This window comes from Stomoxys calcitrans, chromosome 3, assembly GCF_963082655.1.
Source record: "Stomoxys calcitrans chromosome 3, idStoCalc2.1, whole genome shotgun sequence".
In the NCBI taxonomy this organism is placed as follows: domain Eukaryota; kingdom Metazoa; phylum Arthropoda; class Insecta; order Diptera; family Muscidae; genus Stomoxys; species Stomoxys calcitrans.
In genome coordinates, this window is record NC_081554.1 from 173,234,413 (window position 1) to 173,252,758 (window position 18,346).

At 39.3% G+C, this 18,346-nt stretch overlaps 2 protein-coding genes across 2 annotated transcripts in view; one reads left to right on the forward strand and one right to left on the reverse strand.

Moving 5' to 3' along the window:
- The window catches only part of LOC106083033 (serine/arginine repetitive matrix protein 2-like), a 34,383-nt gene extending 29,244 nt beyond the window's left edge, over window positions 1-5,139 (forward strand). Inside the window, exons 5-6 of the mRNA XM_059365696.1 lie at window positions 4,148-4,418; window positions 4,490-5,139. Coding sequence (XP_059221679.1) covers window positions 4,148-4,418; window positions 4,490-5,059 — 841 coding nt within the window. The 3' untranslated portion in view covers window positions 5,060-5,139. The remainder of the gene's footprint in view (window positions 1-4,147; window positions 4,419-4,489) is intronic.
- Window positions 5,140-10,057: 4,918 nt separating this feature from the next.
- On the reverse strand, window positions 10,058-10,965 carry LOC106083043 (uncharacterized). Its single transcript, XM_059366118.1, has 3 exons — window positions 10,932-10,965; window positions 10,471-10,644; window positions 10,058-10,390 (listed from the first exon to the last, which is right to left on the reverse strand). The coding sequence occupies exons 2-3, from the start codon at window positions 10,636-10,638 to the stop codon at window positions 10,241-10,243; spliced, it is 318 nt and encodes a 105-aa protein (XP_059222101.1). The 5' UTR covers window positions 10,639-10,644; window positions 10,932-10,965; the 3' UTR covers window positions 10,058-10,240.
- Between the last annotated feature and the right edge of the window lie 7,381 nt (window positions 10,966-18,346).

The window sequence follows — 18,346 nt, forward strand, 5'->3', positions numbered from 1 at the left end:
GTTATGATATCCAACAACTGTGCCTAGTATGGTTCAAATCGGTTCATAACCTGATATAGCTGCTATATAAACCGATCTTGGGTCTTGACTTCTTGAGCCTCTAGAGTGCGCAATTCTTATCCGATTGGAATGAAATTTCGCACGACGTGTTTTGTTATGATATTCAACAACTGTGCCAAGTATGGTTTAAATCGGCCCATAACCTGATATAGCTGGCATATAAACCGATCTTGGGTCTTGACTTCTTGAGCCGCTAGAGGTCGCAATTCTTATCCGATTGGAATGAAATTTTGTACGACGTGTTTTGTTATGATATCCAACAACTGTGCCAAGTATGATTCAAATCGTTTCATAACCCTATATAGCTGCCATATAAACCGATCTGGGATCTTGACTTCTTGACCTCTAGAGGTCGCAATTATTATCCGATTTGCCTGAAATTTTGTACGACGGTTTCTCTCATGACCATAAACATACGTGTTTATTATGGTCTGAATCGGTCTATAGCCCGATACAGCTCCCATATAAATCGATCTCTCTATTTTATTTCTTGAGACCCCAAAGGGCGCAATTCTTATTCGAATTGGCTGACATTTTACACAGGTCTCCAACATATAATTTAATTGTGGTCCAAACCGGACCATATCTTGATATCGCTCTAATAGCAGAGAAAATCTTTTCTTATATCCTTTTTTGCCTAAGAAGAGATGCCGGGAAAAGAACTCGACAAATGCGATCCATGGTGGAGGGTATATAAGATTCGGCCCGGCCGAACTTAGCACGCTTTTACTTGTTAGTTGTTATCTATTGTCTATCTGTTTCTATTTTGGCAATTTTACAAATTGAAATATAGAGAAGCCAGTTTTAAAGCAAATGTGGAAAGTTACATAATATTAATATAATTTTGTGTTTGGTAAATAATAATGATTGGCTTATTATAATCGGAAAATAATTGCTTTAGGTCATAAGTTTCAGGGTGGCTAATAATCATTTTCAAATAAAAATTATTGCAATAATATTCATTTTTGTGCCCATTATCATACGATGGGGGTATACTAATCCTTATTGCATTTCAAACGGGTCATTGATCGGGGTTGGGCTCTGTGGTATCCTCGTCGTCGCCTCTGGATGCCAACAGATGGAAACAAGAATCTATCCATATTCCCATCATCCTGCATGTCTGTCAGTAACCAGATTTCCTTGTTTATGTCATTCTTTTGAAGAATTTCCGGATTTAATTATAACTCTTGAACATCTCGATTCGCTAATACTCAAGACTTTTTCCGATTTCTCTCATTTTCCTGCGGAATACACTTTTGTCCTCCCCCCATTTCTCTTCATACCTCTCCTTCGACTGCCGCTTTGCTACTAAGTGCAGAGTTACTCTGTTTGCCGCATTATTGGCTTCAGTATATTTTCGACACCCTTGGTTGTATCATGGGTTTCTTGGGCAGAGCGTGTGGTACTCAAGTACGTGGCATTTTCTAAGTAGTGGACATTGCGTCTCTACATTTTCGGGGGAAAGAGATCTTTCTTCATGTCGTTTCCGTCTGTTGCGTTTGCAGCTTTCAGTTGCGCGTAGAGCTTTATTTTTTAAAGTCGCATTGCAAAAATGCCACTCTGCACACAAATCCCACAAAAGCAACGCGAAAAAGTTAATAAATTTTCAACTTTGACTTTTGAAAGCGGGCTTTATTCTGTGTTGCCACACGTAAGTAGTATTTTTAGTCGTCAAAGTAAGAAATGGTTTAACTTTTGTGAGTTGATTGTTTGAAAACTGTTTGGAGAGTTGCGACGCACCTCAACACGATCGTTCTGTTCAGGCCTTTAAGGTGAAAGTTAAACAAGTGAAGTGAAAAGTTAAACAATTTTTAACTTTGACGTCTAAAAACGCTACTTCACGTATGGCAACACAGAATGACGCTCTAGTTCAACCATCAAAGTAGGAAATTCTTTAACTTTTGCGCGTCGCTTTTGCAGGATTTTTTGCAGAGTTGCATTTTGGCATAGGGCTTTGAGAAGCACACTACTAGGATGGTGAAGATGATTTTAAATATCAGGCAGCTCTCGGTCTTGTAACTTAGCAACTGTATGTTGGTTGTATGGCAACGAAGATACCGAAGATACCGCGTTGTAAAATGCAACAACGCGGTATCTTGCAATGCAAGACGCTGCATCTGCCCAGAAGCCTATATGATTACCCGATTCGAAGGGGAGGCACCGCTTGGGAATGACGGGATACTCCCAGCCCAAAGATCTGATTTTCGGAAAACCGATGTTCGAACCACCATCTAGGAAGGTATATATATACATATATAAAATTATATAAAAAAATTATAAAAAAAAATTATATAAAATCTTGAGTAGCGTAAAAATCTAAGACGATTTAGTGATGCCCTTCCGTCTGTCTGTTGAAATCACGTTACAGTCTTTAAAAATAGAGATATTGAGCTGAAACTTTGCACAGAAACTTTTTTTGTCCATAAGCAGGTTAAGTTCGAAGATGGGCTACATCGGACTATATCATGATATAGCCCCCATATAGACCGATCCACCGATTTAGGGTTTTATACCCATAAAAGCCACATTTATTATCAGATTTTGCTGAAATTTGGAACAGTAAGTGAGGCCCTTAGACATCTTTCTTCAATTTGGCCCAGATCGGTCCAGATTTGGATATGGCTGTCATACAGACCGATCCGCCGTTTTTGGGTTTTAGGCCCATAATAGCCACATTTATTATCCGAGTTCGCTGAAATTAAGGACAGTGAGTTGTGTTATGCCCTTCGACATCTTTCTTCAATTTGGCCCAGATCGGTCCAGATTTGGATATAGCTGCCATATAGACCGATCTCTCGATTTAAGGCTTTGGGCCAAAAAAAAGGCCCATTTATTGTCCGAGTTCGCTGAAATTAAGGACAGTGAGTTGTGTTATGCCCTTCGACATCTTTCTTCAATTTGGCCCAGATCGGTCCAGATTTGGATATAGCTGCCATATAGACCGATCTCTCTATTAAAGTTTTTGAGCCTATAAAAGACGCACTTATTGTCCGCTTTCGCCGATATTTGGGACAGTGAGTTAAATTAAACCCCTCGAGATATTTCTGCAATTTGGCACAGATCGGTCAAGATTTGGATATAGCTGCCATATAGACCGATCTCTCTATTAAAGGTTTTGAGCCTATAAAAGGCGCATTTATTGTCCGCTTTCGGCGAAATTTGGGACAGTGAATTAAGTTAAGCCCCTCGAGATATTTCTGAAATTTGGTCTAGATCGATCAAGATTTGCTTATGGCTGCCATATAGACCGATCTCTCGATTTAAGCTTTTGGGCCATAAAAGGCGCATTTATTATCCGATGTCGCCGAAATTTGGGACAGTGAGTTGTGTTGGGCTCATCCGCATTCTTCTTCAATTTGGACCAGATAGGTTCAGATTTGAATATAGCTGGCATATAGATCTATCTCTCGATTTAAGGTTTTGGGGCCATAGGTGGAGGTTGAACTATACGTGCGGCCGACAATCATATGTCGAAAAGCCGTAGAGTTAAACAGGGAGTCCCAGAAGGTGGTGTCCCAATCCTGTTTAACCTCTATCTTTCCAACCCCTCTTGCTTGTCGACCACACTATTCTGTTCAATGACATCATTGAGTCGGATCTCCCGAACTCGACCAACAATCATATGGTGCAACGCAGTAGAGTAAAAGGGAGACCCACAAGGGGGTATCCCAATACTGTTTAACCTCTATCTTTCCAACGCCTCTGGCTTGGAAATAATATCATCCACAGATGACTTCCTGGCAAGAGGCAATACCATCAACGGATTTTCCCCCGAGACGACTGCATAAGCACTATACTTTATAAACACCTATGGCAATACGAAAATAATTCCGACACCATAGCCTTGAAAAGCTTATCAAAGAAAAATTTATATTTTTGCTCGAAGTTCATAAAAAATTTTCATTAAGTCGTGAGCGGTTGAATTTATTAAATTTTAAAAAGTGTATAGATTTATTTATTTTTTTTTTCCTATTAAACTATCTTCGCCATTATTGAAATCATTTGGTCTTATTTGAAAAATATGTAAATAATATTTTTTAATTTTTACATTTTGCAAAATGTAGTAAAACGAAATTTTGTCTTGAAGTTTTAGATATTTTGTGAAGAACAAGATGTCTAACCAAATCTCAAATGCAAACAGTTGCGGCTGCGCAACTGCAGAGCATCAAAGCTCCAGCAACAGCAAAAGCAGCGAAAAGTGTATGAGGCCTGGTCCATTAACCTCAAATGGTTATTTGAATTTTCTGCGTGAGTACCGGCAGAAGCATTGTGGACTGACAGCCAAGGAAACAGTTCGTCGTGGAGCTGCAGAATGGGTTAAACTATCCGAAGAAGAAAAAAACAAGTACACTAGAATGGTAAGTGGAATTTGGTGAGAGAGAGAATAAAAGAGAGAGATTTGTGAAAAAAAATTTTGCTGCAATTTTAGGGTTGTTCCATTGCTAGCAGTCGTAGAAGTCGTAAAGGATCTCGAGCATCATCTGCACGAGGTAGAGGTGCTTCCCGAAGACGACCAAGTAAATCTCCAGTAATAGGAAGTACAGTGGCCCGACGGGCAAGACGACGTAGTCGTAATGCCTCAAACTTACCCTCCAGCACTGCTAGTCGTTCGCGTTCACGCCGCAGCACAACTTCCGCCCAGCATCAAAAAGATAATACATCTGGTATTTCCAGTTCCAAACGTAGAAGTTCCCGTTCAGCTGGTTCCCGTAAACGCACAAGCAAATCTCCCATAGGAGAAACTTCAAGTGGTCGTTCGAAACGTGCAAGACGTAGAAGTAGTAAAACCTCGAGATCAGCCACACCTGCCCGTCGACGCCGTAGTACTTCGGGAATGTCTGCTAAACGTAATCGTACGTCTCGATCTAGAGCAGAACGCCATACAACCAGTGAAGAGAACAAAACAGATAACCAAAATTCTCAGAAACGCTCAATCAATTCCAACGCCTCTAAGGGTAAAGCTCACCATTCTCGTCGTGGCATGGTATGTTTCCGCTAATATTTAGTTATTCAAAGGATAACTCTGGTTGAATTTTTGTCTCGAAATAATGCGTTCTATGTTTTATAAAAAAAAATTAAAAAAATAGTTTATAAAAGATTTTAAAAATTAAATAAAAAATTAAAAAAAAAAACATGTAAAAACGTGCTAAGTTCGGTCGGGCCGAATCTTATATACCCTCCACTATGAATCGCATTTGTTGAGTTCTTTTCCCAACATCTCCTCTTAGGCAAAACAGGATATAAGAAAAGATTTTCTCTGCTATTAGAGCGATATCAAGGATATGGACCACAATTAAATTATATGTTGGAGACCAGTGTAAAATGTCAGCCAATTCAAATAAGAATTGTGCCCTTTGGTGGCTCAAGAAGTAAAATAGAGAGATCGATTTATATGGGAGCTGTATCGGGCTATAGACCATAATGAACACGTATGTTGATGGTCATGAGAGAATTCGTCGTACAAAATTTCAGGCAAATCGGATAATAATTGCAACCTCTACAGGCTCAAGAAGTCAAGATCCCAGATCGGTTTATATGACAGCTATATCAGGTTAGGGACCGATTTAAACCATACTTGGCACAGTTGTTGAAAGTAAGAATAAAATACGTCTTGCAAAATTTCAGCCAAATCGGATAGGAATTGCGCCCTCTAGAAGCTCAAGAAGTCAAGTCCCCAGATCCGTTTATATGACAGCTATATCAGGTTATGAACCGATTTGAACAAAACTTGGCACAGTTGTTAGATATCATAACGAAATACTATGTGCAAAATTCACTCCAATCGGATAAGAATTGCGCCCTCTAGAGGCTCAAGAAGTCAAGACCCAAGATCGGTTTATATGACAGCTATATCAGGTTATGAACCGATTTGAACCATACTTGGCACAGTTGTTGGATATCATAACAAAACACGTCGTGCAAAATTTCATTCCAATCGGATAAGAATTGCGCACTCTAGAGGCTCAAGAAGTCAAGACCCAAGATCGGTTTATATGACAGCTATATCAGGTTATGGGCCGATTTAAACCATACTTGGCACAGTTGTTGAATATCATAACAAAACACGTCGTGCAAAATTCAGTCAAATCGGATAAGAATTGCGAACTCTAGAGGCTCAAGAAGTCAAGACCCAAGATCGGTTTATATGGCAGCTATATCAGGTTATGGACCGATTTGAATCATACTTGGCACAGTTGTTGGATATCATAACAAAACACGTCGTGCAAAATTTCATTCCAATCGGATAAGAATTGCGCCCTCTAGAGGCTCAAGAAGTCAAGACCCAAGATCGGTTTATATGACAGCTATATCAGGTTATGAACCGATTTGAACCATACTTGGAACAGTTGTTGGATATCATAACAAAACACGTCGTGCACAAATTCATTAAAATCGGATAAGAATTGCGCCCTCTAGAGGCTCAAGAAGTCAAGACCCAAGATCGGTTTATATGACAGCTATATCGAAACATGGACCGATATGGCCGATTTACAATACCAACTTACCTACACTAATAAGAAGTATTTGTACAAAATTTCAAGCGGATAGCTTTACTCCTTCGGAAGTTAACGTGCTTTGGACAGACAGACGGACGGACATGGCTAGATCGACATAAAATTTCGCGACGATCATGAATATATATACTTTATGGGGACTCAGACGAATATTTCGAGTAGTTACAAAGAGAATGACGAAATTAGTATACGTATGGTTGAGGGTATAAAAATATAGGAAAGTTTATCATTTTTTATGCCAAAACAATTAAAATAGTATTAGGTTCGGCTTGATTTAATAACCTGCTAAGTTCGTTGCAGGGAGCCTTCTCTTCTTTTTATATCCACCACCATAACTAATCTAAGCATTTCGTTTGTAACACCTTGAAATACCTCTAAATCATCTCGACATTCTGAGTCGAACTAGCTATGTCCGTCCGTTTGTCGAAATGGCGATAGCGGTCGAACGCGTCAGGCTAACCGCTTGAAAATTTTAAACAAATACTTCTTATTGATGTAGGCCATTGGGGATTGCAAATGGGTCATATCGGTTCAGATTTGGATATAGCCCCCATATAAACCGATCCCCGGATTTGACTTCTTTAGCCCCTAGAAGTCTCAATTTCCATCCGATGTGGCTGAAATTTGAAACAAAAATTTGTGCCAAGTATGATCCGAATCGGTCTAAAAACAGATATATCCCCTATATAAGCCGATCCCCGGATTTGACTTCTTGAGTCCTTAGAAGCCTCAATTTCCATCCGATGTGGCTGAAATTTGTAACAAAGACTTGTGTTATGACTTCCAACATCCATACTAAGTATAATCCTAATGGTTCTACAAACAGATATATCCCCCATATAAGCCGATCCCCGGATTTGACTTCTTGAGTCCTTAGAAGCCTCAATTTTCATCCAATGTGGCTAAAATTTAAAACAAAGACTTGCGTTATGACTTTCAACATCCATGTTAAGTATTATCCGAATCGATCTATAAACAAATATAGCCCCCATATAAGCCGATCCCCGAATTTGACTTCTTGAGCCCCTAGAAACCTCAACTTCCTTCCAATGTAGCTGAAATTTGTAGCAAAGACTTGTGTTATAACTTCTAACATCCATATCAAGTATGATTCGAATTGGAACAGTTATTGGAAGTCATAGCAGAACACCACATGCACAATCTCAGCCAAAACGGAAAAAATTGCGGCTTGTAAAGGCTCAAGAAATCAAATTGGGAGATCGGTTTATATGGGAGCCATATCAGGTTATAAAACGATTTCAACCGTAGTCATAACAGAACACTATGTTCAAAATTTCAGCCAAATCGGATAAAAATTGAGACTTCCAGGAAATCAAATCGGAAGATCGGTTTATATGGGAGCTATATCAGGTTATGGACCGATTTGAACCGTACTAGACACAGTTGTTGGAAGTCATAACAGAACACTATGTACAAAATTTCAGCCAAATCGGGCACAAATTGTGGCATGGGCTCAAGAAGTCAAATGAGAAGATCGGTTTATATGGGAGCTATATCCAAATCTTAACCAATATGGCGCATTTGCTATCCCCAACGACCTACATCAATACAAAGTATGTGTGCTAAATTTCAAGCGGCTAGCTCTACGCGTTTGACCGCTATCGTGATTTCGATAGACGGACGAACGACAGCGCTTTCGCCTCTTGCCAAGAAGGGCTCATCAGCGGGTTTCGTCAAGTATAGTCCGATCAATTACAAATAAAAAAAATATAACCAAGTAAAAAGGCGTTAAGTTCGGCCGGGCCGAACTTTGGATACCCACCACCTCGGGTATATATTTAAACCACCCTTTATCAAAATTCGGTGAAAATTTCATACCTTATGTCCCATAGCAGTTATATCAAAATATGTTCCGATTTGGACCAAATACTAAAAAGTACAGTAGCTATATCTAAAAATAAACCGATCTGATCCATATACGACACGGATGTCGAAAAACCTAATATAAGTCACCGTGTCAAATTTCAGTGAAATCGGATTATAAATGTGCCTTTCATGGGGCCAAGACTTTAAATCGAGATATCAGTCTACACGGCAGCTATATCCAAATCTGAACCAATTTGGGCCAAGTTGCAGAAAAATGTCGAAGAGCCTAGCACAATACACTCTCCCAAATTTCGGCGAAATCGGACAATAAATGCCCCTTTTATGGCCCCATAACCTAAAACCTAGATATCGGTCTATATGGCAGCTATATCCAAATCTCGACCGATCTGTGCGATATTGTAGAAGTATATAAAGTGGCTTAACATAACTCACTGTCCCAAATTTCGGCGACATCGGACAATAAATGCGCATTTTATGCGCCCAAAACCTTAAATCATGAAATCGGTCTATATGGCAGCTATATTCAAATCTGAACCGATCTGGGCCAAATTGAAGAAAGATGTCGAAGGGCCTAAGACCACTCACTGTCTCAAACTTCAACAAAATCGGATAACAAATGTGGCTTTTATGGGCCTAAGACCCTAAATCGGCTAATCGGTCTATATGGCAGCTATATCCAAAACTGGACCGATATGGGCCAAATTGACGAAGGATGTCGAAAGGCCTAACCCAATTAACTGTCCCAAATTTCATTAAAATCAGATCATAAATGTGGCTTTTGTGGGCCTAAGACCCTAAATCGGAGGATCGGTCTATATGGCAGCTATATCCAAATCTGAACCGATCTAGACCAAATTAATGAAGGAAGTCGAATGGCCTAACACAACACACTGTCCCAAATTTCAGCGAAATCGGATAATAAATGTGGCTTTTATGGGCCTTAGACCCTAAATCGGTTCATCGGTCTATATGGCAGCTATATCCAAATCTGGACCGATCTGAGCCAAATTCACGTAGGATATCAAAGGGCCTAACGAAACTCACTGTCGCAAATTTCAGCAAAATCGGATAATAAATGTGGCTTTTATGGGCCTAAATCGGCGGATTGGTCTATATGGGGACTATATCAAGATATAGTCCGATATAGCCCATCTTCGAACTTAACCTGCTTATGGACAAAAAAAAAGAATCTGTGCACAATTTCAGCTCAATATCTCTAGTTTTAAAGACTGTAGCGTGATTTCAACAGACAGACGGACGGACATATCTAGATCGTCTTAGATTTTTACGCTGATCAAGAATATATATACTTTATAGGGTCGGAAATGGATATTTCGATGTGTTGCAAACGGAATGAGAAAATGAATATATCCCCATCCTTCGGTGGTGGGTACAAAAACCATACAAATATATAAAAAATATATGTGCAAGCTCTTACCTTCATATGCAACTACCAAAGACCAAAAATACACTATTTTACCGGCTACTCACCACCACATTTGTTATAAAATTTTTTGTTATTTCTAGTTTTTATTGACAAATTTTTAATTAAAATTTTTGTTTAAACTTAAAGTGGAATTAATTTTTCCTTAAGTTTTTTTTATACAAATTGGCATACAAAGACAAATCGACATACATACATACACCTATAGAAAAATTCCAACATAGCCGACAAATTAAACTGAGGACCAACCAGTTCGATACACAAGATCTGTGAGTCTCAAACGAAGGACTTCCCTACGAATCATTTAAATCATCTGTTTGATTGTACCAATCAAAAGGAACACGTGTAGCTACTGCTTCAAAAGCTTTGACACTCAATCGGTAAATGAAAAGAAAATCTTCAAATAAAATTTCTCCTTGCCATTGCAAGAAAAGTGCGATAAAATGCCATAGTCACCTGGCGGCATGGGTATCCATTTTATGCGGTCCATATTGATGCGAAAGCGATCGATTACAATCTCACCCTTAAAAAAGATATGAGTTAGAGAAATAAGAAAATCATTTTGAAAATCAGAATAGAAAATCATTTTGAATTAATTCTTACCTTATAAGGACAGGTGTGATTCAAATTTGTATAGTCCCCAATAATGGTAAACAAATAATTTGCAATTGGCATTTGTGATCGATTCTTTAAGAATTTGCATGCATCAAAATTTCCTGGTGTAAACATATAATTATTGTACTTGTTTTTCGATTTTTTCACAAATGCCATTTGGACCTTTAGGAGAAATAGGAAAAAAAGTCTTTTTTTTATTAATGACTATGGTGAGAGACAATCGGTATTGAATGAAAGTTTCACAAATTTTTGCATGAAATTTAAAAATTGACAAAATTTTAAATGAAAGTCAAATTTTAAGAACAAATTTTTGACGAAAATCGGGTTTCACCCTCTCCCATACAACAGCTTCCAAATCGTCATCTCGGATATGGGTAAACTGATTTAAGCAAATTTTGAGGCGATTGGGAACGCCCAACCCCAAAACCCTTAGGAGGAGACATACAAACCACTAAGGACAATATGAGACTGAAACTCAAGATATTAAAGAGGTTGTTACACATTTGATACCAAAAAGTCACATTGTATCTGATATCAATCAAGTTTGAGTGTGCTAAGTTCGGCCGGGCCGAATCTTATACACCCTCCACCATGGATCGCATTTGTCGAGTTCTTTGCGCGGTATCTCTTTTAAGACAAACAAAGCATAATGAATAAGAACTCGTATGTTACTGGAGCTATATCAAGTTATAGTCTGACTCGGACCATAAATGAATTGAATGCTGAACATTGCATAAGTCATTGTGTGATATTTCAGACCATTCGGATAAGAATTTCGCCTTGTAGGGGTTCAAGATGCAAAATCGGGAGATCGGTTAATATGGAAGCTGTATCAAGCTATGGATTCAGACCATATTAGACACGTATGTTGAAGGTCATGAGAGAAGCTGTTGTACAAAATTTGTGCCAAATCGGATGAGAGTTGCGCCCTCTAGAGGCTCAAGAAATCAATATCCCAGATCGGTTTATATGGCAGCTATACCAGTTTATTAAACAATTTGCGCCATACCAAGCGCAGTTGTTGGAAATTATAACAAAACACCTGATGCAAAATTTCAGTCAAATCGGATGAGAATTGCGCCCTCCAGCGGCTCAAGAAGTCATGTCCCGAGATCGGTTTATATGGCAGCTATATCAGGTTATGAACCGATTTAGACCATGCTTAGCAAAGTTTTTGGAAGTAATACCAAAACACCTGATGCAAAATTACAGCCAAATCGAATAAGAATTGAGCACTCTAAAAGCTGATGAAGTCAAGACCCCAGATCGGTTTATATGGCAGCTATATCAGGTTATGAACCGATTTAGACCATGCTTAGTAAAGTTGTTCGAAGTAACACCAAAACACCACATGCAAAATTACAGCCAAATCGGATAATAATTGCGCCCTCTGAAAACTGAAGAAGTCTGCAGCAAATCGGTACATAACCTAATAATGTACCGATTTGAACCATATTTAGCACAGTTGTTGGAAGTGGTACCAAGACACCACGTGCGAAATTTCAGTCAAAACGGACGAGAATTGCGCACTTTAGGTGCTCAAGAAGTCAAGACCCAAGATCGGTTTATATGGCAGCTATATCAAAACGTGGACCGAGTTGGCCCATTTACAATCGTAATCGACCTACACTAATAAAAAGTATTTGTGCAAAATTTCAAGCGCCTAGATTTACTCTTTCGAAAGTAAGCTTGCTTTCAACAGACAGACGGGCGGACGGACAGACTGACGACCATGGCTAGATCGACTTAAAATTTCAAGACGATCAAGAATATATATACTTTATGGGGTCTTAGACGCATATTTCGAATGACGAAATTAGTATACCCCCATCCTATGGTGGAGAGTATTAAAATCGGCCCAGCCTTCCCATACATTTATATAACCCCAGAAAAGACCTATCGAACTCTCGGTTTTGATACCCACTACCGAAGGATGGGGGTATATTCCTTTAGTCATTCCGCTTGCAATGCATCGAAATATCCATTTCTGACCCTATAATCAGCTTGATCAGCGTAAAAATCTAAGACGATCTAGCCATGTCCGTCTGTCTGTTGAAACCACGCTACAGTCTTTAAAAACAGAGATATTGAGCTGAAACTTTGCACAGATTCATTTTTTTGTCCATAAGCAGGTAAAGTTCGAAAATGGGCTATATCGGACCATACAGACCGATCCGTCGATTTAGGATCTTAGGCTCATAAAAGCCACATTTATTATCCGATTTTGCTGAAATTTGGGAGAGTGAGTTGTGTTAAGCCCTTCGACATCTTTCTTCAATTTGGCCCAAATCGGTTCAGGTTTGGATATAACTGCCATATAGACCGATCTTTGATAATTAAATCCGATCTCTTGATTTAAGGTTTTGACCCATGAAAGGCGCATTTATTGTCCGATGTCGCCGAAATTTGGGACAGTGAGTTGTCTTAGACCCTCCGACATCCTTCTTCAATTTGGCCTAGATCGATCAAGATTTAGATATAGCTACTATATAGACCGATCTCTCGATTTAAGGTCTTATGCCCAAAAAAGGCGCATTTATTGTCCGATATCGCCGAAATTTGGGACAGTGAGTTGTGTTAGGCCCTTCGACATCCATCTTCAATTTGGCCTAGATCGGTTCAGATTTGAATATAGCTGCCATATAGACCATCCGCCGATTTAGGGTCTATGACCCATAAAAGCCACATTTATTATCCGATTTTGCTGAAATTTGGGACAGTGAGTTGTGTTAGGCTCTTCGACATCTTTTTTCAATTTGGCTCAGATCGGTCCAGATTTGGATATAGCTGCCATATAGACCGATCCGCCGATTTAGGGTCTAGGACCCATAAAAGCCACATTTACTATCCGATTTTGCTGAAATTTGGGACATTGAGTTGTGTTAGGCTCTTCGACATCTTTTTTCAATTTGGCTCAGATCGGTCCAGATTTGGATATAGCTGCCATATAAACCGATCTCTCGATTTAAGGTTTTGGGGCCACCAAAGGCGCATTTATTGTCCGATGTCGCCGAAATTTAAGACAGAGAGCTAAGTTAAGCCCCTCGACATACTTCTGCCATATGGCACAGATCGGTCAGGATTTGGATATAGCTGCCATATAGACCGATCTCTCAATTTAAGGTTTTATGGCCATATAAGACGCATTTATTGTCCGATGTCGCCGAAATTTGGGACAGTACGTTGTGTTAGATCCTTCGAAATACTTCTGCAATATGGCACAGATCGGTCCACATTTGAATATAGCTACCATATAGACCGATCTGCCGATATATGGTCTTAGGCCCATAAAAGCCACATTTATTCTCCGATTTAATTGAAATTTGGTACTGTGAGTTGTGTTAAGCCCTTCAACATCTTTCTTCAATTTGGCCCAGATCGGTTTATATTTGGATATAGCTGCCATATAGACCGATCTCTTGATTTAAGGTTTTGGCGTTATAAAAGGCGCACTTATTGTCCGATTTCGCCGAAATTTGGGACAGTTAGTTATGTTAGGCACTTCCACATTTTTCTGCAACTTGGTCCAAATCGGTTCAGATTTAGATATATCTGCCATATAGACCGATATCTCGATATAAGATATGCATTTTTCTCTGGATTTTGACGAAAGGTGGTTTACATATATACCCGAGGTGGTGGGTATCCAAAGAACTTAACGCCTTTTTACTTGTTTGTATATGTTTCTTAAGCAACAAGCCGATTAATGGCTTAGGTGTATGTCTATAGTGGCATGGGGCAGATTAAAAAACTGAACCCTCTTTTCAACCAAACTCCTAACCTAACCAAAAGGTATGGGAGAAAAGATTTTATTCATTGTAAAATTTCATATTTAATTCCTTTATTTCATTCTATAGGGAACATAGGTATTCCAAAATGTTATGCCATCTAACTCTATTACGACTGCATATATGTCAACCATTTTCACAAAACCATTTGGTTATAATTTTCGTTTTACACAAATTTTTGTCAAATTTAGATTTTCATAAAAAAAGTTCATGCATGATTATTAGTTGCTTGGCATAAAAAAATTTTCCTCACCCTTGAGTTCTTAACTTCATTCAACAAAGTTATATTGACAGAGCTCTCCGTTATGGTTTTGGAAACACGTCTAAAGACGCACTTATTAATTTTTAAAAAATTCTTATCCAAGTTTTCACAGGTCATGCCGGTTAAAGATATTATACGGCTAGAACTCTTTAATTTATTTTTGATTTTTTTATAAAATATGCCATATCATATTGGGTTGCCCAAAAAGTAATTGCGGATTTTTTAAAAGAAAGTAAATGCATTTTTAATAAAACTTAGAATGAGCTTTGATCAAATATACTTTTCTTACACTTTTTTTCTAAAGCAAGCTAAAAGTAACAGCTGATAACTGAGCTGTGAAAAAATTTGTCAACGCCGACTATATGAAAAATCCGCAATTACTTTTTGGGCAACCCATAGTTAATAAAAACACTTTTTTACCTTTCCAATAAAATTGAAAAAAATAATCGACATAAAAACTGTATAAAATATTGAGTGAATCATCATAATGAAATCTTCTGTAGATGAATGATTACTAAATGTAAACTGTATATAAAAAAAAAATAATTTTTAAATTTGGCTTATAGATACAGAGAATATGTACTGCCTTTGCAATGAAATAGTAATGACTAAATTAACCAATGGCTAAATTTAACCAAGTTTACAACTCAGCAAATAATTTATTTTCGTGTTCGAATTCTATAATAGTTTCTGTTTTTTTTTACTTACAGCGAAGGGCCAGGCGTTTTCAAAAATATATTGGGTTGCCCAAAAAGTAATTGCGGATTTTTCATATAGTCGGCGTTGACAAATTTTTTCACATTGCTTTAGAAAAAAAGTGTAAAAAAAGTATATTTGATTTAAAGTTCATTCTAAGTTTTATTAAAAATGCATTTACTTTCTTTAAAAAAATCCGCAATTACTTTTTGGGCAACCCAATATATTTATAAATATAACTCAGAATTGAATAGCATTTGAAATAATTACCTAACATAATAATTTTGTTGAATTATCAGAATGACTGGCTGAAAATATCAATTGGAAAAATAAATCTAACTCTAACTTCAAAGAATTACCGGGGAAATTCGCAACATTGGGAAAGAGGTCCGCAGACTTTACAACAGATGCAACTGCAAATTTGGCCCATGAACATTCCACTAAGGAACAGGGGCAAACCTCTCACACACATCAATGAGTGCAGTCCGATTCAAGTTTAAGCTCAATGATAAGGGGCCACCTTTTTATAGCCGAGTACAAACGGCGTGCCGCAGTGCAACACTTCTGAAAATTTTTTCTGATGGTCTCGCCAGGATTTGAACCTATGCGTTCAACGTTATAGGCGGACATGCTAACCTCTGCGCTATGGTAGCCTCCTTTACAACAGAGCACGTCGTAAAAAATCTGAAGTATATTGGGATGTGTATTACACACGGTTCAAGGAATACAATAAGATTTCCAAAGCCTCAAAACATCCCTCCTGAAAGCTTTTCTGCGTTCAACCCGATAGCGTTAATGACGCCGCCAAGATGAAAAAGTTTCCCTCAAAAACCCATGTCGAAACTCAAACGTAAGTAGACAACTTGGGAGTGAGAGTAGAGACAACAGAGGATATGTTGAGGCTTTTGATGAAAACGCATTTGCCGTAGAATATGACGGGACTCACGGAGATACCGGAATCTTAAAATAATGAGGTTTATCGAAGACTTATCATTTGTGGTCAAGGAAGCCTTGAGAAGCTTCAAACCATTTAAGTCACCCGGACCTGATGGAGTATAACCGGCGTTACTACAAAAGAAGGCCGACTACCGCCCTCATCGCCTCATCTGGCAACTATTTTTACAGCGTACCTAAGACTTGCATATACTCCAAAAGCCTGGCAGGAGGCAATGTTGGTATTTATACCCAAGCTCGGCAAGGCTAGTTATGCTACTTCCTGGTGAGGAAGGATCCTGGTGGTAAGGATCCAAATCAGTTATGCAGAAAGGCCGAAAGGGTCTTGCATATGGCATACGTCTGGGCTAGATCCAGGGGTCTCAATGTTAACTCAGAGAATGCTGTAAAGGGAAAATATAGTTTTATTACCCTTTCCCATGGGGAAGGGTAGTTTTCCATGCCACTTTCCTAAGTTGGTTTATATCTGGTATTGTGTCTCTGCCTAAGTGCCTCGAAAGCCGGGCAATGACATGGGAAATGCTCCAACGTCTCATCGTCTTCCCCACATGCCCTACACATGCTATTACTTGCGGCAGCGATTTTGCATAAGTGAGCTCGTCCTGATTGTTATTGCTCTAATGGTCATTTTACTTTTCGCAAAGATGATTACACTCGACGCCCTCGCGTTAGCAACACCCCCACCTCACGCATTGCCTGATCGCCCGGACCTCCGCCTGCAGGACCGTACTATGGTCATGCAGATCTCAGTCCTTGGATTCTAAATGTACATCTCCAGGCCCACTTTATCCTCTAGCTTTGATCCATCCGTGTAACATGATCTGGCAGATGGCAATACTAGGGTTCCGTCAGTCCAAGACTATGCCGCTGGCATCAGTGCCTCGCACTCGATCTCAAGTGTCATCTCTGGTATCCGATCAGAAAACTCTTCCGTTCCTTCCATGTTTGCTAACGTCGCCTCGATTATGCCGCGATGGTATGAACATTGTCCCATCGCCGTAAGTCTCATAGTCGCAATGGCTGCCTCACACTTCATCTGTCTATGGAACGGATATCTAGAACAGTCTTCAGTGCCCTAATGGGCACACAGTGTAGACCTCCAGGTCCACTCTGTCCTCTAGCTTTGATCCATCTGTGTAACATGATCTTCCAGATAGCAATACTAGGGTTCCGTCAGTCCAAGACTATGCAGCGGGCACTGATGGTTTCCGATCGATCATAGGTATCCGATCGAAAACCACTTCCCTTCCTTCCAGGTTTGCTATCGCCGTGACCATTCTCCCATCGCCTTAAGTCTCATAGCCGCAATGGATGTCTCACACTTAATCTGTATGTCCATTGGACTCATATCTAGAATAGTTTCCAGTGCCCTAATGGGCGTTGTTCTCATCGCTCCGCCTATGGCAAGACAACATGTTCTCTGAGCGGAGCAGAGGACTTCCGTCAATAAACTTGGTTAACCCGAAGCCTTTCGGGTCGACGCAGTCCGAGTTAAGGGAGTGGGCGACGAATGTGCCTGCAATATTGTGGAACAGCAAAACGATCGGTAGGACGTCGAAAATCTTATGGGGGATCCAGATCGTCAGAAGACGAGGCTTTTACTGAAAGAAAGCAAGAAGAAGGTTAATATAGCTATTGGTATCATAACGGGACACATAGGACTACGAGCTCACTTATGTAAAATCGGTGCAGCAAGTGATAGCATGTGTAGGGCATGCGGGGAAGACGATGAGACGTTGGAGCATTTCCTCTGTCATTGCCGGCTTTTCCGTCTAACAGATACCGGCACTCCCCTAAGTTGGTTCATGCCTGGTATTGTGTCTCCATACCAGACATGAACCAACTTAGGGGAGTGTTATTAAAAACAAAAAAATTTTCTTTTTAGAGGTTAATAGTTTTTAGAGCGCACAACAAACCGTCCCATGCCACTATGGAGTATGCCCATAGTGGCATGGGATGGATTAATATCTGCACCCTCTTTTCAACCTAGCCTAACCTATGAGAAACCTTCGTCCCAAGTTTTGTAAGGATCGGTTAAAAATTGATAAAATTATTGAAGTACCAAAATACATTTGTTAGTTATATTGAAATCTCTACCGATTCCAACTGAAATCGCCACTCATAGTAAATGCAAATTTTTCCCATGAACTTTCCACTAAGAATC